Raw genomic sequence first — 27,534 nt, forward strand, 5'->3', positions numbered from 1 at the left:
CTTTGCTTCAATTAGTTGAGTATTGTTTTTAAAATGATGAAATTTGAACAACTTTAGAATTAGTTGTGAAGTGGATTTCATTGTGTGAAATCAGTTTGACAAATCCATTGATTATGAATTTGATTTGGTGTTTTTTGTGTAGAATGTGGTCCAGGTAACTGGAGACATCACAATTGAGGATATGGATATGTTTGATAAGCACTTGGTATTAGTTCTTCATAAGCGAGGAATTCCAGTAATTTGTTCATTGCCTATGCCTCTACAAATTGACTCGAAGGTATGTCTTAAATCTGCTACTAACATAAGTGTGTGTGTAGAACTTATCACTAAGGAGATCTTGCAAGATTTCACAATTATGTCTTTCTTTTAATTGTTGGGCCCAGTAAATTCCAATGTTCCACCAAGGTTCCGAGACGAGGGGGTGAGGGAGCGAGGGGGCGCGGGAGCGGCCTATGCAAAAGCTCCCTACCATTTTTTAGGAAACGTGGGGGAGCGTCAGGGTCTTAAAAATTTATAAATATAAGATATAATTTATTAATTGAGTCCACTATGACAATTTGGTTGAATTGAAAAGCTGCAAAGCATGATCATTGATATGAATATCATTTGACATTATCCAAATTTATAATATCATATAAAATAATAAATTTAAAATTCTAATTCAGCTTGGTCAAATTCTAATTTAGATTTTGGTCAGACAGAGGGAGAGCTTCAGCTTGATAAGGTAGCCACTGAATTCTGTGAAAAGGTAAATGAACAGATCAGGAACACTGCATTGGCAGTAGAAGGGGCAACTACAATGGGTTGTCCAGCTGTATTGGATCCAACAGCTAGAAAGTTTGTTATATTATATATAATATAGACAGTACACCATATGCTGAAAGAAGAGTTTTAGTTCCAGGAGAGATGAAAAGATCACATGAAAGAGTTTCTGACAGTTTACTATCAAATGACATTGACTGCAGGATGACCATCTGCGAACCAACTTGGGTGACCAACGATGGCATGGATAATTTGTCTACCTTATTAGAGCAATGCCATGCAGTTCAAACTTCAAACTAGCAGTGTATTTCAGGGGTGAAAATAATTTTCAGACCTGAGAATTCAAGCTGAGCCACCGTGCTCTATGTAAATTTTGTAACTGTATAAATTCATATATAACGACAGTTCCTGAGATTTCTTGTTGCCCATAGTATTTTTTCATGCTTGTAGTAAACGCATGTTAGTCTATAGTCCACCCAATTATTTCCCACATGACATAGGTGCTGCTTCCATAGTTTGTATGTCAAATGTCATGCAAATTAAAAACACAAACTGAATGTCTCATATTCTTTGCCTGTCACTCCAGTTATCTCCCCACTGTAATCCAGCCATCACTTGAGAAAAAAATGAGAAGTTTTAAAAGGGAAAATTCATGTACATGCTATATGGTCCAGCAAATTTCCATGATACTGACCCTCTAAAATAACGCTTGTTGAAACCAAAAGGCAGCACAAGACGTTATCCCCATATAGAACATGAGTAGCTTTGTACCACTTTAGGTCTATTAAATCATAAACTATAAGCAAGGCCATTTTTTTGGGAGCGTGGGGAAACGTCCCCTCAGGGAAGGGAAACGTTTCCCTGGCACGCCCCCCCGAGTTTCTTCCATTTTGGGAGCGTGGGGAAACGTCCCCTACTCGTCCCCAAGTCCCCGGAGCGCGAGGGAGCGAGGAAACTAGACCCCTAGGGGAGGGGGCGAGTCCCCGTGGAACACTGGTAAATTCCCAAAATTTGTTCATATTTTGGATAAGGGGAGAAGTCTAGTGTTTATTCCAAAAGCATGCTTGGGGAAGTCTTTGATAAATTAGGTGGTCATTTAGATTCCAAGATGCTTGTAGAAAAATCTAAGATTTTAATTACTATTGCGTACTTTATTCCAACGAGATTGATATTCTAGCTGCAAATGAGTAAAAAGAGTAGTGGTTCTTTATAAGTGTGAATTTTCCCATATGGTTTTTTTTATTTACAAGTATTCTTAATTGTATATGTCATGGATAACATTTGTACTTCTATTTCAAGAGTGTAGAATTGAGTTTAGAAACAAAGGGTTCAATAATGGGTTTAGAGATATCGGGGGATTTGTTTTATCTAAATTATGGATATTAGGGATTGGTATTGGGTTTCATTAGGAAGTTGATAGGTTGGAGCATGGTATTAGATGTGTGGAGGAGTATTGAGCTAACAATGTGTTGTCCCCTAAATCCACACTTGAGATTATCGCGGAGAAAGTCTCTAACTCCACTTGGTGTGGCTTTGGTGGCAAGTTGCAAGTTGGGGCTGTCACCCAATGTAATGACCCATCTCTAATAGGGAGCACAATAATATTAGCATGCATATGATAGCTACACATGCATGTATCGCATGCACTGCACTAGTATACATTCTAAATTGACTATAAATGTTCAATATCACGACACTCCTTCAAATAGAAGTTACACCCTTACCCATCACCACACATATTGCTTAGTGCGTCATAATTAATAAGCAATACCCTAAGTAATCTCAATGATATAAATTTAAAGTATAAAGTAAATATGGTTATAAAAATAAATGTAAAATTTAAAGTCAATTATAAATATGGTTATATATTTATATATTCCAGAATATATAAAAAATAAATTATATTAATAAATTGTCAAATAATAAATTAAATCAAAATATAGTACATAGTATGGACCAAAGGCATTTGTATAAAAATGAATACTAATACCTTAAGCGAATGTGATCACACGTTACAAGAAGATTGAAGGTGTCACTATGAAAGAGAGCGACAAAATCAACTAGTAGAGTAAGTGGTGACTGCCAAGGAGTGGATATATAGAGACGAAAGAGCACGAAAGGAGGGGTTCTATTTCTGACTATGGGAGAAGCAGAGACTGGGGAGAGAAACACAGAGTCTTAAGCAATTGTTCTTGGGGTTTTGAGCACGGGGGCTAGAAGACTTTCATTTTGAGGTCTTCTAGATCTAGGAAGTGAATAGGTTGATCCTAGATAGGGTGGGAGGAAAAGGGTCGGTTTGTTTGCAGGAGTGGGAGTAACAACAGACTAGGAACACCTCCAAATGAAATTTTCAGGTAAGTACTTGCAAATGATTTGTTAAAATTTAAGATTGTCTAGTTAATTCATAAATTTAGGGAAAAAAATTAATTTCTGATTAAAATGCAAATTAGGGCTTGTTTGAATTAAATTTGAGTTCTCTATTTAAATCCTAGAAGTAGGGTTTTTGTGAATTGTTAGTTTTAATTTCTCTCGTTAAATTGTAAAAATTAGGGCTTTTCACTCAATTCCCACCTCCTTCGTCTAGGCTAACTCCTAGCGAAGCCAATGGGGGTAGTCCCTAAAGGATAAAATTGAGGCTTGATTAGTGTTTTGCGAAGCAAGTTCTAGGAGTTAGTATAAGTTAAACCAATTTACAACCCACCATTAACGAGATAAGCCATCACGTGCTTCAAAATAAATGCATTCACAAGTACATAAGCATCACATGTTGGAGCATTAAATCTCAGAAACAGATATATATATATATATATATATATATATATATATATATATATATATATATATATATTGAATGATTGATTACTTGAAGGATGATAACAAGGAATGAGGGCTCAGGATTAAATATAGCCCAAGAGCCATTATATGAGGAACATGATCTTTGATTGTGTCTCTTAGTCTAAAAACAAAGTTAATTAGATTAGAATAATTTTATACATAATAATGCCTCCCTCTCAAAAGAATGTTTTGTCCTCAAAGCATGCGTACGATGGGTGTTGTTGACGAAATGTTTCTGTCTCCCAAGAAGTTTCTTCTTTTGGTAGGTTCTTCCACTTGATTAGGTATTCTGTAATTACTCAAGATTGCAACTTCCTTTCCCTGGTGGTAACAATTCCTTCTGGTTCTAAGATGAACTTTCCTTCATCATCTAATATCGAAAGCGTTGTCTGTGTTGATTGGTGTTTGCCCAATGCCTTTTTAAGACAAGATACATGGAAAACGTTGTGAACTCGACTATTATCTGAAAGGCTTAAGCTGTACGCTACTTGGCTGATCTTTTTGTTAATCTGATATGGTCCATAAAACTTTGGTGCCAATTTGTTTTTTCCTTTTTTCTTTAGGGATAATTGCTTGTAAGGCTGAAGTTTAACAAATACCCATTCTCCAACTTCAAATTCTCTCTCTGTTCTGTGTCGGTCGGCCTGCTGCTTCATGCAATTTCTTGCAATACTTAGATTTTCTTTTAATGTTTGAAAGACTTTTTGGGTTTCTTCTAATTTCTCCTTAACTGCTGGAACTTTTGTCTCGGAAATGGCCAAGTCCTTCCATTTAGGAGGTTCATATCCGTACAAAACTTGAAATGGGGTCATCTTTGCAGAAGTGTGATAAGTTGAATTGTACCACCATTCAGCGAGATGTAACCATTGAGCCCACTTATTTTGTTTGTTTATTGCATAACAATGAAGGTAAGCTTCTAAGCACTTATTGAAAGTTTTTGTCTGACTGTTTGTTTGAGGATGATATGCAAAACTCATGTTGAGGTATGTTCCAATATGTTTGAAAAGCTCCTTCCAAAAATTCCCTTTAAACTTGGTATCTCTATCACTAACAATGACTTTAGGAAATCCATGTAATTTGTAGACATTCTTGCAAAATATCTCAATTATCTCTTTTACTAAATCTTATTTCTTCATTCCTATGAAGTGCGCATACTTTGTGAGTTTGTCTACTACTACAATAATTTTATCTTTCTAGTTTGACATGGGTAATCTTAAAATAAAATCCATTGAAATTTCTTCCCATTTTTGGTTTGGGATATTTAAGGAGTGGAGTAGACCTGGGGTCATAATGTTCTCACTTTTATTTTGCTGACATTGATCACATTTTGCTACATATTTTTGAATATTGTTATTCATACCCTTCCAAAGAAATGATTGACGTGCATTATAATAGGTTTAAAAAAAACCTGCATGTCTGGATGATGGTGAATCATGTGACTCTTTGAGAACCTTGAATTTAAATTTGGATTTTGGACTCAGGTAAATCCTTCCCTTGTACCACAAAATATCGTTTTTCCATTCAAATTTTGAATTCTGAGGGGGCTTATTGATTATAACACTTGTTTCTGGATCCTTTGCATACTCACTTCGGATTTCATTAAGCCATTTTGGGATTATAGCTGAGACTGCAAACAATGATGTTTCTTAATCTTTTCTAGAGAGAATTTGCCACTACATTGTCCTTTCCCCTTTTATGTAATATGTCCATGTCAAAAGAAACAATTTTTTCAATCCACTTTTGTTGTTCTTCAGAGAGCGTTTTTTGTTGGAAGAGGCACTGGAGACTGTTATGGTCTGTTCGTATGGAGAACTTACTTCCCAAAAGATATTGCCTCCACTTGGCTAGTGCATGCATAATAGCGAGCTTTTCTTTGTTGTATGTAGACTTAAGACGTTCTCACTTATTGAGCTTCCTGCTTTCGAAGGCTATTGAATGACCATCTTGCATCAATACTGCTCCTATCCAAGTCAAGTTTACCTTAACTACCTGTTGACCACTGGAATGACACCTGATAATTATGTGAAAGACTCCATGCCCAAGGATGATCCAGAGGACACTTGTACCATAAGATACTATCAATCAATAGAGTTTTTTTAACTCTACTTCTATTTTCTCATCATCTTTCTTGTACCCAGATTCCACACCCTGCGGGGAATTGTAATAAGTGATACTAGTAATGATGGGTTTTGAGTCTGTAACATGCCTAGGATGTTGTGACTCGATCAACAAACGAGTACACCTTGGAGTGTTTTTTTATCTAGTTCATTATCCTTTTTTTCAGATGCGGATAATTTTCTGGGTTTTTTCACTCACTTTTTACCCTAAAGACGGATGATGGTTTGAAGGTTGAGCCCCTAACACATCTTAGTGTCTAGAGTCGATGTATATTACCATAATAAATCACACAAACAATTTCGTGGAATTTGGTTAGGTCTAGGTAGTCATTTTTTAATTTTTTAGATTTCCTACAGGTCAAAAATTGCAAATAAAATTGTATTTAAATTGTAATAAGTGTAGTCTAGAGAAGTTGTATGGGGTATGAGTAATCAAAATTACACTTCTCACCTTTAACTTTCTACTATGACACTTTGAGGGGTTAATAGTCTGTTTTGGACCCTCAAAACCCACATTTCCTAAGTTTAGTGGAAATTGTGGCATTTAATTAAGCTAGAGTTAAATAAAATAGAGAGAAATAAATTATTCCATGTGACAAAATGATGTGGAAATGACTTGGAAATTATCCTAAATCAAAGAGTTGAGTCCACAGACATGTGGAAGATGACTGAACACACTGCATCATAAATACACCATTATTTCATAAAATCGAATTTCCTAGAGATAAAGCAGTAGTTGCACATGTGGAAAACCAAATTTATTAGAGCAGCTCATGCACTAAAAGAATATTCCATGGTATATTTGGACTGAAGATTAGGTGGGGCCTCATCTCACAATTATCTCAGGTTCTTCTACTCTTAGCACTCCACTCTTGAGGATTACGAGTTTCACTTGGCTAGACTACGAGTTGCACATGGAGGAATCATGCAGTTCTTGGGGACCTACGCAGAGCTATCTGGGGATCATCTACATATGTGGCATCACTTAGTTCGAGTTTGCATTTGTTGACTAGAGTTATCACGGTACTTGGATTCACTCATGGATGAGTTTACTATGCCATATATGGAATTCAATTTCCCTTGATGTGCACATATGGAATTCGATTTTTCTCTGATGTCTCTATCTTCTCCACATCGAACTTGACTTATCTTTCCTTGGGATTTGCTCCAAGTTCAGTTCTCACATGCATTCTTCCTTGGGATTTGCTCCCAACTCTCTATATAATGAGGCTATATGCTCTCATATTGTATCATGTAATGAGCTATTGGGCTTGAGGAAACTCTGCCATTTTGTACTTGCATACTTTCTTAATACAATCAAGACTTTGGGGCTATCTGGCTGGTGTTCTCTTGGCGTTATGAGGTGATGTCCTTTCATGCTACTGCTATTGTGTTTAATTTCTTTCACATATTGAATTAATATTAGTTTATACTTGCCATCTTGCTTGGATTGATGTGTGCAAACTATCTTGCACATATCATTGATTTAGAGTAGTATTCTAGGGATAAGCTTGCCAATTCATTTTAGGAGGAATGCTTGGTTTATCTTATTCATTATATTGCTCTAATCTTGTGCAAACTAATACGTGTTCAAGTGTGTAGGAAAGATATTTTGTATTGTGTGTAGGAATCCATTTGGAAGTGGGAGAAATCTCAATTAGATCAACTCACTCCTAGAGTCACAACGATCCAAGACTCAACCATTTTTTCGCTCCAAGTTTTCCATCCAACGAAGAGCAAAAGGGAGTTTTCTTACTCTATAACTACTTGATCATCCATTTAAATTCAAAATACTTCTTTGATTCTACTTCTTTCAAAGTTATATCTCCTATTCAAGAGAGTTCCAAAGTTAGGCAAGTATGGGGGTTCACTTCCATTACTTGAGCCAATACTTTGTAAATTAAATTCTAAGTTTTGTTTTGGTTTATTTTTCCTAATTTCACACCTACAATTTGTTTTTTTTGTGCTCTGCAACCCATAGGCTTGAGCATTGGGCTGTAAGGAGCTTGAGGAGAAGCTTTGGAAAACTACTCACTTGTGTTTATGCAAGACCCCCTCACGCTATCCAAACAATGATTTCTAGGGAGGCCATAAGTACTTGGGAGAGAGTTGCAAACTCACCTATGCCGTGGGCCTTTTGAGCCTTGTGAATCTCTTTTGGAGAGTTTTTTTTATCTTCAAATTTTTTGTTGTTATATTTTTTGGAGAGAGAGTCTAGATTTGTTAGAGTCCCATCTTTGTAAAGATCTCTCTCGTATTGTGGGTTATCCTCTTAGAGATATTTTTACCTGCTTTAAGCGCTAATAAAAGATAAAAAAATTTGTTGGAGGGAGCTTGGGATTTTTCCCATGGCATCCCCTTTCCTCATTTAGAGGAGGGATTCTTGTGGGTGGATTCATCTTGCTTCTTGTTTTTATTAGCATTTTAGCTTTTAATTTCATATCATGCATGCTTAAAATCAACACATTTCATTCCACATGCAAATTTTTACTAATCTTGTATTTAAATTCCCACATGCATACGCTTCCAAATTGTAAACTAGAGAAAATCTCATCTTATCTGTAAACACTTCATACTTTGGCAAGTTTTAATTGTTTCATAATTTCTTCAAGTATATGCTTCACTACCTGGTCAATTTTTGCTATACGTCATGAAAACTATTGGAGCACTATCATTTATTTGAAATAATTGTAGCTCAAAGAAATCTATTCCATTTTACTTGCTTATTTTCCATTCAATGGTGCAAACACATATGAGCTTATTTACATTCTACCCTCTCAAGTTTTGCAAACTATTTCTCTCTGATGCATTTGCATGAAGCATTAGTTTAATTTGGGGAATTAACACACTTTGCATTTTATCTAGACATTTTAGTATAGGAAGGTCCTAAGCCTCACTAAAACTTACCTCTAATTTAAGTTGGTTGAATATACTTTTAGAGACCCTCTACCTTTATTGACTCCTCACTGTGAGATCCAAATATTTGGGCAAGGATGAAGTTTGAGGACCAGAGTTCAATTGTAACTTTGCCTTAGCACTAATTAATAAAATAAACCAAGAACAACATTCCATCACATTTGCTTTGTTTGCAAAGTTCTTAAATTTCTTGCTATTTTGATGGTTTAAAGCTATGTTGCAGGAAACGTAGGGCAAGGGGGCGTTTCTGTACGGAAACAGGTACGAAACGCTGGAACGCGTTTGATACGGCCCTGAAACGTGTTTCAAGCCGTACTGCCACGTTTAACGAAACTGAAACGTGGCCAGTACGGCCTGAAACGTGTTTCAGGGCCATATGACTCACGTTTCAGCTTTTTACTTGTGTTTTTTTTTTAAATTTGTTTTTTTTAATTTGTTTTCTAATTTATTTTTAGGTTATCCTAGTGACTTCTAGTTGCTTCTAGATGCCTATCTAAAGTTATAAAACTGAACTTTTGCCCTAGTGTTGATATGCAGTTCATGATAATGTTAAATTATTAAAGTAAAAGTGATATTCTCCTTTATTTTTCATTTTCATCCTTTTACTTAAATTTTTAACATTACCATGAAATGACTCAGGATGTTTGAGAGTGGTTTCGCCCTCATTGGATTTCATATGGAGAAAGTAGAATTTTAGATCTCACTCAAAATCCAGCAGACTTCTCTGTTTTTCAAGATTCCAGGATTGGGGGGATTGCAATGTTTCCATTGGATTTTATCATGTACTACGGTATGGAACTTGTATTTAATCAAGAGAACCAAGCCCTCTATGCAGGAGAGACTCCCAATAATGAAGAGCATGTAGGGTACTAGGGTATGAAACATGTATTTAATCAAGAGCACTAAGGTCGTTTGACTATGTAGGAGGAGACTCCCAATCAAGCACGAGACAAGAAATTAGAAATTTCTCGTGGCTGATTTTGGATATTTCTATTTTCATTATGTGATCATTCATGAGTAAATGTGATGTAAATTTAGAGACTTATAGTTTATGCATTGACAATTGACAATTTTATCATAATGTAATAAATTAGAATGTATGATATATGCTTTATGATTGCACATATTTCTTACATGTCTTAATATATATATATATATATATATATATATATATATCGCGTTTCCTCGTTTCCAAAATTTGGGGAAGTCACCTTTTGTATCGGTTCCCGTTTCAGAAACTCGTACCCGTTTCGTGCAACCTAGGTTTAAAGTCTCAAATTCAAATCTTATTTCAAGAAGCAGTTTGGATGCAAGCATTGTAATCCCTTTTAATTTTGCAATAAGTTTTAATTTTCTTGTACTTGAAAATTGGCTTATTTTTTGGTTTGGTTGCATATTGTCATGAATGGTTGATTTCACTTTCAAGTACTATTATTTTGGGGTTGTAAACTTAATTGCAAGTTGTCAGCTTGGTCTAACATTTGAGTTCTTTTTATCATCTCATTGTTGCAAGTAGATTTCTAATGGTATATTTTTGAGCAAGATAGTTTCCGTGCTTTGATTTGTAGACTTATTCATGTTAAGAGCATTTAGAATATCTTGTGCTAACAATTTATTGTTTCACTTTTGAGGATTATTTTGGCTTTCCATTTGAAAGCATTTCACTTCATTTTAAGCAAATAAAATTTCATTTCTTAAAGAGAAATACTTTGAAGACACTGGTTGTTTATGTATTTCATGCTTATCTTATGTGTTGATGGTTATTGCTCATATCAATTTTGCTTATAAATCTTAAATAAATAATCTATTTAACTCTAACAATTCTCCTAGAAACTGACATCTTTTTAACTTAACTTTTCATTAGGGAGCACCCCCCTTAGCTAACCTAGGAGATAGCTCAAATGGAGAGAGTCGAGATTAGTTTGACAACCCCTTCTCTAAGTTCCCTGCCACCAACCACACCGTGTGGGGTTGAAGGCTTTTTTCAGTGACTTGTAGGTAGGTGTAGGTGGCAGGGTCAACATGTTTTGGTGTCGTTGCTGAGGACAACCTTTCTTGTTCTTGGGAAATCAACTAACCTTTTGGTTTTAGCCTTTTTTGAACTTTAGATTTAGATTTTTGCTCAAGTGGCGACTCCACTCAATCCAAATTTTGCAAGAGTCTCTACTAGGAGAAATTCAGGTGGTCTAGTTATCCCCTCTCCTGATCCTGAAAGGGTTTTTAGAGAGAGGTTGAATAGACTTTCTCATAGTAGAGCTCTTGCTAGTCTTGGGCAAGAGGCTATTTCTGATATTCATTTGTTTTTTCAAGAAAAAGTAGAGCCTAACATCATGAATGTGATCTGAAAATATCTATTGTCGCATCCCCTGATGATGGACTCACTTAAGTAGTCCGAAACGTTGGGTTCTCAAAACTCTATAACAGGTCATTCCTCCTCTACTAAAGACTATCTTCACCTGTATGGATTCATTATTTAACATCATGAATGATCTTTTTGCTCCTTGTGACTTCACTAACATAAATGGCTATCGTCACAATATCCCTGACAAGGCTATTGAAAAATTGCCTTCCTTTCAAGGTAACAATGCCATTAGTGCTACATCACATGTGAAAAACTTTAATGTTTGTATCTTTAAATGGTGTAACATTGCTAATTATGAGGACATGAAGATGAAACTTTTGTTTTACCTTTAGAAGAGGATGCTCTTGATTGGCTCATTGAGCAACCTGCTAACTCATATAACTCTTTACAAGCCATTGTAACTACTTTTTTAGATAAGTTTGGAGAGAAGAAGGAAAATAGGCATTTGATCAACACCATTAGCAATATGAAGAAAAATGAGAACAAAACCATGGAGGAGTTTAACAAGAGATTCAATGGATTAGTAAAAAGCATGCCTGCTATTGTTAAACCTCTTGATGAATTTCTTTTATGCTCATATCTGGATGCTTTTGGTGTTGACACTGCTTATGAGTTGAGGAGGAAGGAGCCTGTGAATTTAGGTGTAGCTCAAACTGAAGCCTTAAAAATGGAAAATATGAGAAAGCAATCAGGAAAGTCTGAACTTCTTGGTTTCACTAGAGGGCCATCGAAACCGAATGATTCCAAAGGCAAGGCCAAAGAAGAGACTACACATGATCCTATTAAGGAGTTAACCCAACTCATCAAGAGTATGGAGGCAAATCACACCAGTCAAATGAATGCTATCCAAAATCGATGAGTGGCCATGGAAAGAAACCAAGGTGGGAGATTCCCAAATAGAGGAAATGATAGATGGCAAAAGAAAGGACCTTCCAATGACCATAGGCCACCTAGTCCACTCGAGTCTACAAACTTAGTTGATGATTCCATGCCTTATTGTAGACCTTGTGATGACATACTTGATGAACTCACTTGTCCTTATGCAAGAAGGATCCTAGAAGGAGATATGGTGGGAACAAGTGAGCAAATCCATGTAGTTGGAAAAGAGCATCATTTGTCCTTGGAAAATTGGATGGGTGTTATGGAGAGTAGTTAGAAGGTAAATAAAAAGTCTCCATCCTCCTCTAGTATAAATAATTTTGAAGATTTGGATAGGATCACTGAGTTATATGGAGAGAAGCCTTCATCAACTCATGTTTTAGAGATAGCCAAGGATAAGGAAAGGGGAAAGAATAAAGAAAGAAATCATAGTAAAACTTTCACTCCACCCACATCGAAGTTGAATATTGACTTGGGAGGATGGATTAATAATGTTAAGATTTTAGCTCCTCTCACTGAAATCATGAAGATTCCCTCCCAAAGATATAAATTGCTGAAAGCCATTGATGCTCCCAATGGAAAAGAAATGTCTAATTTTTCTAAGGATAGATATGAGGATGCCCCTATCACTCTGCAAAGCAGTGATATGTGTAGGGATAACAGAGACCACCAACCTTTTTCCATCACTATGTTGGTCAATGGAATGCTTTTACACAATTGTATGTTTGACTCTGGGGCATCATCTTTTGTTATGACTAAGAAAGTCATGAATCAGTTAAATTTGAGGATTTCTAGACCCTACCACAATATTTGTGCAATGGATTCAAAGGTCATTGAAGTGTGTGGTTTGATAAAAGATCTTCAAGTCCACTTCCCTGTACATCCTGACATTATTATCACCATGGATATTGTGGTGATTGATGTGCCTGATGCTTGGGGGATGTTATTGTCTAGAAAGTGGGGAGTTGATATTGGTGGTAGTTTGCAAATGGATTTAAGTTATGCTACCATCCCTAATAGTGAGGGCATCATGGTTAGATTGGATAGGGAAATGGAAAGAAAGTTTCATATAGAAAATCCAAAGGAGCCTCATAATGAAATTGTGTATGAATTTGATAACTTGGGAAACCATGCTATCCTGGCTAATCTTTTTCCTCCTTTGGAGAAGGAGGTGGATTGTAAGAAAGATAGAGTTTGGCTCATGAATTTCGACGGTGCCCATTCTAGGTATGGTAAGGGTGATAGAATTGTCCTTACCTCCCCTCTTGGTCACATATTCATGTTTGCCTATAGATTGGAATTCGATGCAACCAACAATGTAGCAAAGTATGAGGCTTTACTGTTGGGTCTTTAGTTGGCAAAAGACTTGAGGATAAAGTTGCTTTGTATCAAGGGGGATTCTGATCTAGTCACTCTTCAAACTAAGAATCAATTTGCATGCAAGAATGATAGATTAAAGATGTATCGAAATGCTCTTTGGGATAATATGGAATATTTTGATGCCTTAGACCTTCAAGCAATTCCTAGGGAAGGAAATAAACAAGCTGATGAGCTGGCTGTTGCTGCATCTACATTACAACTTGGAGAGAACTTGATGGATGATAAAGTTAAGATGGAGATTATCTTTAGGCCACCAGTTCTTGATACTCTTGAGCATTGGAAAATCTTTAATGATGAAAGCCAAGTGGTTCGTTTTTTAAATAATATAGAGGAATTTTATGAATTTAAGGCTGGCTAGAGAGAGGAAGGATGTGATTATGAGGAGTGTAATGTGGTGACAAATCCCACTCCTAGGGAACGTGTAGCCTTGGAGCAAGTGTTTAACAGACGTGATGCATCAAAGAGAAAAGATGATAAGAAAATTGACCCGGGGGAATTCATTGAAGTGAATATTGGTACCCCTCATGATCCAAAGATTATTAAAATAGGCAAGGGTACCAATGAGTAAGAAATGAAGAATTTGATAAATTTACTGCATGAATATAGAGATGTTTTGGCTTTTTCATATGGTGAGTTACAAGGTTATAGGGAAGATGTTATGGAACATAATATCCCTCTTAAAGATGAAAATGCCAAACCCTTTAGGCAAAAACTTAGGCAAACCAATCCTAAGTTAGCCCCCATGGTGCAAAAAGAATTGCAAAAGATGCTCCAAGCTGTTATTATTCCTCACACTAGGCATTTGACATGGTGTTCAAACTTGGTTATTGTAAGGAAGAAGAATGGATCAATCAGGGTATGTGTAGATTTTCGAAATCTTAATTTAGCTTGTAAAAAAGATAATTACCCTTTACATAATATGGAAACTTTATTGCAAAGGGTAACAGGCTTTGGAATGATGTCTTTGTTAGATGAAGTTTCAGGATACAACCAAGTCTTGGTGAAGAAGGAGGATAAAAATAAGACAACATTCACCACACCATGGGGTAATTTTGAATATTTGAGGATGCCTTTTGGATTAACAAACGTTGGAGCAACTTTTCAAAGGGCTATGGACTATGCCTTTAAGGGTCTAATTGGGAAATTTATTGAGATCTATCAAGATGATTTAACTGTTTTTTCTAAAAATGGAATTTCCCATATAGGCCACCTAAGGAAAATTTTTGATAGGTGTAGAGAGTATGGAATATCCTTAAATCCTGGTAAATCTATTTTTGGATTGACTGAAGGGAAGTTGCTTGGTCACATCATTTCAAAGGATGGGATCAAGATTGACCCTGAAAGAGTGAGGCTATTCAAAAGATTCCTTTGCCTCATAATATTAAAACCCTTCAATCCTTCTTAGGAAAGATTAATTCTTTTAGAAGATTCATTCCAAATTATGCTAAGATTGCCAAACCCATCCAAACCCTCTTAAAGAAAGATGTTAAGTTTGTTTGGGGAAATGAAGGTAGAAAAGGTTTTCAGGAAATAAAGGATTCTATTGTCAAAGCACCTGTTCTAGTAAGCCCTGATTATTCAAAGGAGTTTTTGATTTTCTTTTTTGCATCCGAAGATACTATTGCTAGGGTGTTGCTTCAAAAGAATAATGAAGGGCATGAGCAACCTATTGCTTTTATGAGTAGGTCCTTCAAGGGTATGAGTTGAAGTCTAACAACATGGAAAATCAAGCTTATGCTTTAGTCAAGTCTCTTAAGCAATTTAGAGTTTATGTGGGGTATTCTAGGATAATTGCATTTGTTCCCCACTTTGCTGTAAACGATATTCTAGTCCAAGTTGATTGCTTAGGAACTCGAGCTAGGTGGGTCTCGAAGATTCAAGAGTATGATTTGGATATTAGACCTACCAAGCTTGTGAAGGGCCAGGGATTGTTCAAAATATTGACTGAAGGGAATGATAAAGCGATAGGAATGATTTGTCAAAATGATTTGGAATTAACTTCATCAGAACTTCAAAGATTAGGTAAACTTGAATGGTATAAAGACATTATTTATTATTTGCAAAATTTGTCATGTCTTAACGATTTAGTTGGCCACAAGAGAAGAGCATTAAGGCTTAGAGCAACTAAGTATTGCATTATGAAGGATGGTCTGGGTTGGAGAAATCCGGAGGGGGTAATACTTAGGTGTGTTGATGAAGTCGAAGCCAAAAAGCTTTTACCTGAGTTTCATTCAGGATTTTGTGGAGGGCATTATGCTGCTAAGACTACTACCCACAAAATTTTGAGCGCTGGTTATTTTGGCCTTCTATTTGTGCTGATGTGCACAAGTATGTTAGAGGTTGCCAAGCTTGTCAACTATTCACTTGGAAGCAGAAGTTAGCCTCTTTGGCTCTTCATCTTGTGGTCGTGGAGGCTCCCTTTCAACATTGGGGGCTAGATTTTATAGGGAAACTTAATGAAAATTCGAGTAATGGCTACTCATGGATTATAACTGCGACTGATTATTTTATTAATGGGTAGAGGCCATCCCTACAAAACACACCACTGACAAAGTAGTGATATATTTTCTTGAAGATAAGATTATCACTCGTTTTGGTATCCTTGCCAAGATTACCACCGACAATGCCAAGGCTTTTAGCTCTGCTGAATTCTCATTGTTTTGCTTTAAGTATGGCATTTTTTATCCCATTCATCAAACTACTATCCTCAGGGTAATGGCTTAGTAGAGTCAAGTAATAAGAATTTGATAACCATAATCAAGAAGATAGTAGGGAATAACAAATGGGCATGGGATAGTAAAATTAAATATGCTTTGTGGGCTGATAGCATAACAAAGAAGAGTTCTACTGTGAAGAGTCCCTTTGAGTTAGTTTATGGCGTGGATGTTACCCTTCCTGTGCATTTGAGGCTACCAACTTACCAATTGCTACAAAGTTTTACATCTGGTAAAGATGTTGTGCAATGTAGGATTGCCAAATTGTAGAATTGGATGAAACGAGAAGAAGAGCCTTTGCTGTAAAAATCAATCTAAGGTAAAAATAAATTTTGACAAATCATCTAGGAATAAAATGTTTTCTGTAGCTTCATGATCCGGATTATCCACAGTTTCTAGTTCATTCTGCCAATGTTTCAAACCCCAAAGGGGGTCCATCATCAGGACAAATCAGAAAGAATATGAATGAAAAATTAATGAGAGAAGAGAGCCAGCGACCTGGATATAAATAAACCAAGAACCCTAATTTTATAAAGGTCGACACATGATTCCTAACATTTATTGATAATTATTTTAATTTTATTTATATAAATCTTAATTGATTAATTCTTTTTTATTTAATTAATTTACATTAATTTATTTTAGCCTTCCTTTAATTAATCAATTATTGATTAATCAATTAATTAATTGATTAATTAATTAATTAACTAATTAGTTAACTCATCAAATTAATTTATTTATTAATTTTTATTCTTTTATTTTTATTTGATTAATAAATTGGTTAGTTAATAAATTTTGTTTTTAATTAATAAAATAAATTTGTTTTTAATGAATTAATAAGTCTCTATTAAATTTCATTAAAATCCAATTAAAATTGTTAAAGAAATTAATTAATAATACTAAAGCTCTAATTCTTATTTCTTTTTAAAAATTTTTATTTTATTTAAAATTTTTTATTCCAAATGAATTTTTATTTGATTAAAATTATTATTTCATTTTAACATTTTTTATACCAATTGAATTTTTATTTGATTAAAATTATTATTTCATTTAAAAAAAAATTATTTCAATTGAATTTTTATTTGATTAAAATTATTATTTCGTTTAAATTTTTTTTATTTTTATTTTCAAATTCATTAAATTTTATTTCATTAATTTTTTTTTTAATTTTTTATTCTGATTTTTCTCTCTATAATTAATAGATTAAATCAAATTAAATCAAATTAATTTATCAATTTATATTGCTTAATTGATTTTGATATTTGAATTTAATTAAAATTAATAAATTTTGGATTATTATTAATCATTTGATTGTTTATTTGAGAGGATATGATTAACTTCAAATTTTATTTAAGAATTAAATCATTAATTTAATTTAATTTAATTAATGATGATGATGATGATGATGGTTAACGTCCGCTGAGACCAAATAATGGTCTATCGGACCTAAAGAAACAAATTATCTATTTTGATTTAAGATTTTATTCCTATGCTCAAAAAGCTTGGAGAGAAGCCTCCCGAGCTCACTATAATTTTGACATTGTAAAAGGCTAGGAAGGTCAGTATTGTAACAAAGATTGTGAAACTGAGATCTAATGTGGTTATACGCGGGGCACTCTAAGAGGAAGTGGTTTTCATCCTCGATGTTCCTATTCTTACATATATGGCAGATCCTTTCCGTCCATGGCATTTTAGGAACTGCCCAACGACCCGTTTCACTATGGAGCTCATGAGAATTCATTCTAATCTTTGCTATATTAATTTTCTTCTTTGAGCTAGTTAAAATAGAGAGATACTTTTGATCTTCTAGGGTGGGGTTGATGACCTTCTTATAATAACTTAATTTTCTTTTAGCCGCTAAGTCTTTCTCACACCACATTTTTTCTTTGAACTTAGAAGTAACAATATCTTTAATGTTATTTATGTTTTGCAATGCATCATTTTCGTTGATCTCCCAATAGTTTAACCAGGCCCTTGTGTCTTTATGCCACCCTCGATTAAGCGTTAGGTGGTTTTGGCTAAAAAAGAAATTAATGTAAATTAATTATATAAAAAAGAATTAATCAATTAAGATTTATATAAATAAAATTAAAATAATTATGAATAAATGTTAGGAATCATGTGTCGGCCTTTATAAAATTAGGGTTCTTGGTTTAATTAAATTAAATCAAATTAATTAATTAAATTAAATTAAATTAAATCAAATTAATTAATTAAATTAAATAATCAAATTAATTAATTAAATTAAATAATCAAATTAAAATTAGGGTTCTTGGTTTAGTTAAATTAATTAAATTCAATTTAATTAAATCAAATTAATTAATTAAATTAAATATTCAAATTAATTTAATTAAATCAAATTTAATTAAATTAGTTAATTAATTAGTTAATCAATTAATTAATTGATTAATTAAAGGAAGGCTAAAGTAAATTAATGTAAATTAATTAAATAAAAAAGAGTTAATCAATTAAGATTTATATAAATAAAATTAAAATAATTATCATTAAATGTTAGGAATCATGTGTCGGCCTTTATAAAATTAGGGTTCTTGGTTTATTTATATCCAGGTCGCTGGCTCTCTTCTCTCAATAATTTTTCATTCATATTCTTTCTGATTTGTCTTGATGATGGACCCCCTTTGGGGTTTGAAACGTTGGCAGAATGAACTAGAAACTGTGGATAATCCGGATCATGAAGCTACAAGAAACTTCCACAGAAGCTTAAAATCTAACAAAATGTTTTCTAACAATTATATGGTTTTGCTATGGGATCGCAAGAATGAAGAGGCTACCAACTTACGAATTACTACAAAGATTTACATCTGGTAAAGATGTTGTGCAATGTAGGATTGCCAAATTGTAGAATTGGATGAAACCAGAAGAAGAGCCTTTGAGGATTGCTGTAAAAATCAATCTAAGGTAAAAATAAATTTTGACAAATCATCTAGGAATAAAATGTTTTCTAACAATTATATGGTTTTGCTATGGGATCGCAGGAATGAAAAGCCAGGTAATCATGGTAAGTTTGACAGTTTGTGGCTTGGACCATAGATTATCAAGGAAGCAGCTGGACAAAATTCCTACCATTTGAGCACTTTGGATGGAGAACCACTTGAGTTACCTGTGAACGGGCAACTGCTCAAATTGTTCTACAAAGAAAATATCTGATGCCATGGGGCATCTTTTTATATCATACTTCTAACCTTACCCCTTGTCATTTTTGTTTAATTAGTTTTATTTCATGAGTAAATTGTCATTTATGCTCTTAGAATAAATTTCCATGTCTTCATTTTTGTACTTTATTTCATTTGATGATATTTTGAATGGATACTGCTGATATGCCTTTTGTTGGTGGATGCAAATTCCAGGTTCTTGCGTACTATCACTTCATATCTAGCATGCAATCACATATGGAGCCAAATGTTGACCACTGGGATGACACCTGATGATTATATGAAAGACTCCATGCCCAAGGATGATCTAGAGGGCATTTGTACCATCAGATATCATCAGTCAACAAAGTTTTTTTAACTCTACTTCTATCTTCTCATCATATTTTTTGTACTTAGATTCCACACCTTGCGGGGAATTGTAATAAGTGATACTAGTAATGATGAGTTTTGGGTCTGTAACAGGCCTAGGATGTTGGGACTCGATCAACAAACGGGTACACCTTGGAGTGTTTTTTTTATCTAGTTGATTATTCCTTCTTTTTCAGAGGTGGATAATTTTCTGGGTTTTTTCACTTACTTTTTACCCCAAAGCCGGGGTGACGGTTTGAAGGATGAATCCCTAACACATCTTAGTGTCTAGAGTCGATATATATTACCATACTAGATCACACAAAAAATTTCGTGGAATTTGGTTAGGTCTAGGTAGTCATTTTTTAATTTTTTAGATTTCCTGCAAGTCAAAAATTGCAAATAAAATTGTATTTAAATTGTAATAAGTGTAGTCTAGAGAAGTTGTCTGGGTTATGAGTAATCAAAATTACACCTTTCATTCTCAACTTTTTACTATGACACACTTTGAGGGGTTAATAATGTGTTTTGGACCCACAAAACCCACATTTCCTAAGTTTAGTGGAAATTGTGGCATTTAATTAAGCTAGAATTAAATAAAATGGAGAGAAATAAATTATTCCATGTGACAAAATGATGTGGAAATGACTTAGGAATTATCCTAAGTCAAAGAGTTGAGTCAACGAACACGTAGAAGATGATTGAGCACATTGCATCATAAATACACCATTATTTCATAAAATCGAATTTCCCAGAGATAAAGCAGCAGTTTCACATGTGGAAAATCGAATTTATTAGAGGAGCTCATGCACTGAAAGAATATTCCATGGTATATTTGGACTGAAGATTAGGTGGGGTCTCATCTCACAGTTATCTCAGGTTCTTCTACTCTTAGCACTCCACTCTTGAGGATTATGAGTTTCACTTGGCCAGACTACGAGTTGCACATGGAGGAATCACACAGTTCCTGGGGACCTACGCAGAGCTATCTAGGGATCATCTATTTATGTGTCATCACTTAGTTCGAGTTTGCATTTGTTGATTGGAGTTATCATAGTATTTGGATTCACTGATGGATGAGTTTACTATGCCATATATGGAATTTGATTTCCCTTGATGTGGACATATGGAATTCGATTTTGCTCCGATGTCCCTATCTTCTCCACATCGAACTTAACTTATCTTTCCTTGGGATTTGCTCCAAGTTCAGTTCTCACATGCATTCTTCCATGAGATTTGCTTCCAACTCTCTATATAATGAGGCTATATGCTCTCATATTGTATTATGTAATGAGCTATTGGGCTTGAAGAAACTGCCATTTTGTGCTTGCATACTTTCTTAATACAATCAAGACTTTGAGGCTATTTGGCTAGTGTTCTCTTGGCGTTATGAGGTGATGTCCTTTCATGCTACTACTATTGTGTTTAATTTCTTTCACATATTGAATTAATATTAGTTTATACTTGTCATCTTGCTTGGATTGATGTGTGCAAGTTATCTTGCACATAACATTGATCTAGAGTAGTATTCTAGGGATAAGCTTGCCAATTCATTTTAGGAGGAAAGCTTGATTTATCTTATTCATTATATTGCTCTAATCTTGTACAAACTAATACGTGTTCAAGTGTGTACGAAAGATCTTTTGTATTGTGTGCAAAAATCCATCTGGAAGTGGGAGAAATCTCAATTAGATCAACTCATTTCTAGAGTAATAGCGATCCAAGGCTAAACCATTTTTTGCTCCAAGTTTTCCATCCAACGAAGAGAAAAAAGAGTTTTCTTACTCTATAGCTACTTGATCATCCATTTAAATTCAAAATATTTCTTTGATTCTATTTCTGTCAAAGTTATATCTCCTATTCAAGAATCATTTCCAAAGCTAGGCAAGTATGGGGGTTCACTCCCATTACTTGAGCTAGTACTTTGTAAATTAAATTCTAAGTTTAGTTTTGGTTTCTTTTCCTAATTTCACACTGAGAATTGTTTTTTTTGTTTGTATTTTGCAGTCCATAGGCTTGAGCAATGGGCAACAAGGAGTTTGAGGAGAAGCTTTGGAAAACTACTCACTCACGTGTATGTAGGACCCCTTCACGCTATCCAAAGATTGATTTCTAGGGAGGCCATAAGCACTTGGGGGAGAGTTGCAAACTCATCTAGGCCATGGGCCTTTTGAGCCTTGTGAATCTCTTTTGGAGAGTTTTTGTTTTTATTTTCAAGTTTATTGTTGTTATAGTTTTTGGGGAGAGAGTCTAGCTTTGTTACAATCCCATATTTGTAAAGATCTCTCTTGTATTGTGTGCTGCCCTCTTAGATGCATTATTACCTGCTTTAAGTGCAAATAAATGATAAAATTTTTTGTTGGAGGGAGTTTGAGATTTTTCCCATGGCATCCCCCTTCCTCATTTAGAGGATGGATGCTTGTGGGTGGCCTATTCTTGCTTCTAGTTTTTCTTAGCTTTCTAGCTTTTAATTTCATATTGTGCATGCTTAAAATCAACACGTTTCACTCCACATGCAAATTTTTACTAATCTTGTATTTAAATTCCCACATACATACACTTCCAAATTGTAAACTTAAGAAAATCTCATCTTATGTGTAAACGCTTCATACTTTGACAAGTTTTAATTGTTTCATAATTTCTTCAAGTATATGCTTCACTATTTGGTCAATTTATGCTATATGTCATGAAAACTATTGGAGCACTATCATTTATTTGAAACAATTGTAGCTTAAAGAAATCTATTCCATTTTACTTGCTTATTTTCCATTCAATGGTGCAAACACATATGAGTTTATTTACATTCTAGTTTCTCAAGTTTTGCAACCTATTTCTCTTTGAAACATTTGCATAAATCATTAGTTTAATTTGGGGAATTAACACAATTAGCACTGCATCTAGGCATTTTAGTATAGGAAGGCCCCAAGCCTCACTAAAACTTACCTCCAACTTAAGTTGGCTGAATAGACTATTAGGCACCCTCTACTTCTATTGACTCCTCATTGTGAGATTCAAATATTTGGGCGAGGATGAGGTCTGAGGACTAGAGTTCAATTGTAACTTTGCCTTAACACTAATTAATAAAATAAACCAAGAACAACATTCCATCACATTTGCTTTGTTTGCAAAGTTCTTAAATTTCTTGCTATCTTGATGGTTTAAAGTCTCAAATTCAAATCTTATTTGAAGAGGCACTTTGGATGCAAGCATTGTAGTCCCTTCTATTTTTCAATAAGTTTTAATTTTCTTGTACTTGAAGATTGGCTTATTTTTTGGTTTAATTGCATATTGTCATGAATGGTTGATTTCACTTTCAAGCAGTGTTGTTAAAATCGCGATTTTTTCGCAAAACCGATTTTATCGCGATTTTTATCCATAAAAATCGGCACTTTTTTTTATTCGCGAGTTTTTCAAAAAAACGCGATTTTTTGGGTAAAAATCGCAGGGACGGGGGCAGCGGGCTTTTTATATGGAAAATCGATTTTTTATTTATTTCATTGAGCAGTCCGCGCGGAGGAGGAGGAGAAGAAGTGAGGGAGAGGAGCTGAAGGGTTGCTGTCGGATTTGGGAGCGAATCCAAGCGTTTTTAGGAGGAATCCAAGCCAAGATCACCAATTTGTCCATAAACCAGGTATGTAGATTAATTTTTTTTTGTTTTGCTTCTATAAAAACTTTGTTTTTCATTGTTTTTAAAGAATTTTTGGAAAATTTTCATTGATTTGGGATGGGTTATTTGTTATGACTATGAGAACCAATTTTTTATTTTTATTTTCTCATTTTTTTTAAACATTGTTTATTTTTTTTGAATTTTCATTGTTTTTTGGCATTTGCCATTGGCATTTGGTTGGGTAACTTGGGTTTGGAAATTGGGATTTTGGAAATAATTAACTTGTAATTTTGTAAATGCTAAATTGTAATTTGTATTATGTAATCCTAAATTCTTATTTCCTAATCCTTATTTTTCCATAGGTTTGCAAATTCAAAATTCAAAAACAAACATGCCAAGGAAATTGGATCCTTTCTGGGAATATGGTGACCCTAAAACTCCGAATGATAGACAAAACTTGTATTGCAAGTTGTGTGGAAAGGAGATATTCGGGGGGGTGTACAGGTTGAAGTTCCACCTTGCACAAATCCCTGGACGTGATGTGGTGCCCTGTCCTAATACAAATGCTGAAATTATCCGAAAAGCCATGAGAGCATTGGGAGAATTAGAGCACTCTAAAGAGGCCAAAGAAGAACTCAAAAGGCAACTAAAAAGGTCAGCTGAAGGAAGTGGGCCAAGTGGCACTGGTTCTACTGCAGCGTCAGTCAATCCGGTAGCTGCATCATCATTTTTTGTTCCTCGAACCACACCTGGTGCACAACCAACTATCGGTTCAATGATGAAAAGAACTGAAAAAGAACAAGCTGACAAGTTGATGACAAAATTTCTCCTCTGGAGTGATATTCCTTTCAGCATTGTAAGGAATAATCCATTTTTCCAACCTACTGTTGATGCTATTGCCAGTGTTGGCTCGGGGTACAAAATCCCTTCTCTTCATGATTTCAGAGGCCGGCTTCTTCAAGATGAAAAGTGTGACTGCACCCAAAGATTGGAGGATTTTAGGGAATCCTGGGCACAAACAGGATGCACTGTTATGTCAGATGGTTGGACTGACCAAAAGGGGAGAACCCTTATAAACTTCTTGGTTAGTTGTCCCAGGGGGACTATGTTTATCAAATCTATTGATGCAACTCATCAAATCAAAGATGCAAAAAATTTATGTGATTTGCTGGATGTGTTTATTTTGGAGGTGGGTGCAGAAAATGTTGTCCAAGTCATAACGGACAACGCTGCAAATTATGTTGCTGCTGGTAGAATGCTTATGGACAGGCATCCTACTTTATTTTGGACACCTTGTGCTGCCCATTGTATTGATTTGATGTTAGAGGACATAGGGAAAATTCCCTTTGTCAAAGAGACTGTTGACTCATCAAAAAGCATCACAAAATTTATTTACAATCACACATCTGTGCTTAGCTTGATGAGAAAATGCACCAACAACAAAGAGTTGGTGCGCCCCGCCATTACACGGTTTGCGACGAGTTTCATATCTCTTCAATCCCTCTTGAAATCTATGTGGGATTTGAAGAGAATGTTTGTTTCAGAGGAGTGGCGTTCTTCGCCAATGAGCCGCAAACCAGAAGGAGAGGCCGTCTGCAGACTTGTTTCATACCAAGAAGACTTCTGGGCGAGAGTGCAGGAGTTGTGCGCTGTCACTGAACCTTTGGTAAAGGTTCTTCGGTTGGTAGATGGTGAGAAGCCCGCAATGGGCTATTTGTATGAAGCCATGGACAGGGCCAAAGAAGCCATTCGGTCCTACTATGATGACAAGGGAGATGATGGGTTCCAGAGACAACTCCTTCTATGGAACGTCATTGATGAGCGATGGAACAACACACTCCATCGTCCCATTCATGCTGCTGGGCTTTTCCTGAACCCTACATTTTCTTATGCATGTGGGTTTGATTTTGATGCTGAGATCATGGATGGATTATTAACCTGTGTCCAGAAGATGGTGAGAACTCCAGAACAACGTATGGAGATCTCTAAACAAATTGAGACGTATAAGATGTCAGGTGGCACATTTGGCTTTGATATGGCTATCTTTGATAGGACGGCCAAAATGCCAGGTATTTTTTAGTTTGTAACTTTGTTTCAAATTTCATTGTCTCTTCAAATTCCATTTTTTTCTTATGTTTATTTGTAATTTTGTTGTAGCCGCATGGTGGAAGATGTATGGTGGCAGAGTACCCCTTTTGCAAAAGCTTGCCATACGCATCCTCAGCCAAACATGCAGCTCCTCGGGATGTGAGCGCAATTGGAGTGTATTTGAAAAAATACACAACAAGAAGCGCAATAGGTTAACAACTTAACACTTAAACATTTAAAATATTGCAAATTTCCAAATAAATTTTTGAATTCATTAAACAATATTTTTTTTTATAATATTAATTATTAATTATTATTTCATGAACTTTGTACAGGTTGGAGTCCCGTAGACTTAATGACATGGTCTATGTCTACTACAATCTTCGATTGTGGGTGAGGCAACTAGACAAGACACCTGATATGGATGCCATCTCATTGGATGAGATTGACACCACTGCTGAATGGAGGGTTGAGACCGAGAGGCCTCTCATGGATCCCACTGAGGATTGGTTAGTGCAGGATGAGGGGGAGGAGGAGGAGGGGGAGGAGGAGGAGGAGGAGGAGGAGGAGCAGGAGCAGGAGCAGGAGGAGGAGGAGGAGGAGTTGGAGGAGCAGGAGGAGGAGGTGACACCGCCTACCCGGGCTACCACTAGAGGACGTGGTCTCTGTCTACCTACAGTAGCTGCTACTTCTACAGCTACTTCTTCAGCTTCTAGAGCATGTCAGACTCCACTGCCATTTCCACCACCACAGGCACCAGCATCTTCATCTAGGGGGAAAGGGAAAGCAGTGACATTTTCTCGCAAGAGGGGCAGAGGAAATCAATAGGATTAGAGTCTTAGACTTTCATTTTATTGTATATGACATTATGACATGATGAGATACATTATCATATTTTTTGTTGATATTTTGAGGCTGAGTTGGGACTCAGGACTTACTATTCAGGACATGATTCAATGTTATGTGTGATTTTAGCGCTAGAAATGATATTAAACATCTTATATATTAGTTTTTTTATCATATTTATGTGTCAATGTATTTATTTTATGTTGTAGATGGGTTAGATATTAAAAAAATTGAAAAAAAATGAAAAAAAATGAATATTTTTGTGCCAAACGATTTTTTCCCGATTTTTTCCGATTTTTTCCCGATTTTAACGATTTTTTCCGCTTTTTTCCCGGCGCCGATTAAATCCCGATCGCGCTTTTAACAACATTGCTTTCAAGTAATATTATTTTGGGGTTGTAAACTTAATTGCATGTTGTCAGCTTGGTCTAACATTTGAGTTCTTTTTATCATCTCATTCTCACAAGTAGATTTCTAATGGTATCTTTTTTGAGCAAGATAGTTTCCATGCTTTGATTTGTAGACTTATTCATCTTAAAAGCATTTATAATATCTTGTGCTAACAATTTATTGTTTCACTTTTCAGGATTATTTTGGCTTTCCATTTGAAAGCATTTCACTTCATTTTAAGCAAATACAATTTCATTTCTTAAAGAGCAATACTTTGAAGGCACTGGTTGTTTATGTATTTCATGCTTATCTTATGTATTGATGGTTATTGCTCATATCATTTTTGCTTATAAATCTTAAAGAAATAATCTATTTAACTCTAACAATTCTCCTAGAAACTCACATATTTTTAACTTAACTTTTCATTAGGGAGCACCCCCCTTAGCTAACCTAGGAGATAGCTCAAACGGAGAGAGTTGGGATTAGTTTGACAACCCTTTCTTTGAGTTCCCTGCCACCAACCATTCCTTGTGTGGTTGATAGCTTTTCTCACTGACTTGTAGGTAGGAGTAGGCGGCAGGGTCAACACTACCCATAAAAAATTAATTAAAAAATAATAACATAAATTTTTTATTTTAACATAGGGTTATTTTTATTTTTATTTCAAGTTACTTGAACCACCCAACAAAAATTGATTAAAAAAAATTAACTTGGACTTTTTATTACAACATAATTTTATTTTGATTGAGTCAAAATGTTTACATAGGACAAGACAACATTTCTTACATATTGGGGTAGAGAGTGCCTCTTGCAATTAAGAAGATTGAATACATAGTATTTGAACCTTTTAAAAATTAAAAGACTAAACTTATAATAAATGGGCATTATGGATCTCTTAACATCATGTGATATGTTATAGGATTATGTTATGATTTCTTCCTTCATTAATAAGTTCTCAGAGAGCAAACACTTATAAGTATTAAATGTGGTAAAAACACGCTATGATCAAATCCTTCCTTCTATTTATAACCAAAAGTAAAAGAATTATTTCAAACCAATACTTTACATTATTTTATCTGAGATAAGAATCTCACGGATAATGACAAAGACTAAACAA

General features: G+C 35.0%; 2 protein-coding genes across 3 annotated transcripts in view; both read left to right on the plus strand.

The window, feature by feature from the left end:
* Window positions 1-27,534, plus strand: part of LOC149259032 (Prolyl oligopeptidase family protein) — a 369,520-nt gene that overhangs the window by 136,147 nt on the left and 205,839 nt on the right. For both annotated transcript variants that reach the window (XM_089417209.1, XM_089417216.1), the window contains exon 6: window positions 143-277. In XM_089417209.1, the coding sequence (XP_089273335.1) occupies window positions 143-277 (135 nt within the window). The remainder of the gene's footprint in view (window positions 1-142; window positions 278-27,534) is intronic.
* On the plus strand, window positions 24,744-25,705 carry LOC149259033 (uncharacterized). Its single transcript, XM_089374454.1, has 2 exons — window positions 24,744-25,392; window positions 25,517-25,705. The coding sequence occupies exon 1, from the start codon at window positions 24,799-24,801 to the stop codon at window positions 25,171-25,173; it is 375 nt and encodes a 124-aa protein (XP_089230580.1). The 5' UTR covers window positions 24,744-24,798; the 3' UTR covers window positions 25,174-25,392; window positions 25,517-25,705.

This window comes from Pinus tabuliformis, chromosome 6, assembly GCF_031772625.1.
Source record: "Pinus tabuliformis cultivar Carrire ecotype Pingquan chromosome 6, CPIR1, whole genome shotgun sequence".
Lineage (NCBI taxonomy): Eukaryota > Viridiplantae > Streptophyta > Pinopsida > Pinales > Pinaceae > Pinus > Pinus tabuliformis.

Excerpts from the sequence above, each read along its gene's own strand:
- LOC149259033 (XM_089374454.1), top strand. The coding sequence starts at position 24,799 with ATGGGCTATTTGTATGAAGCCATGGACAGGGCCAAAGAAGCCATTCGG.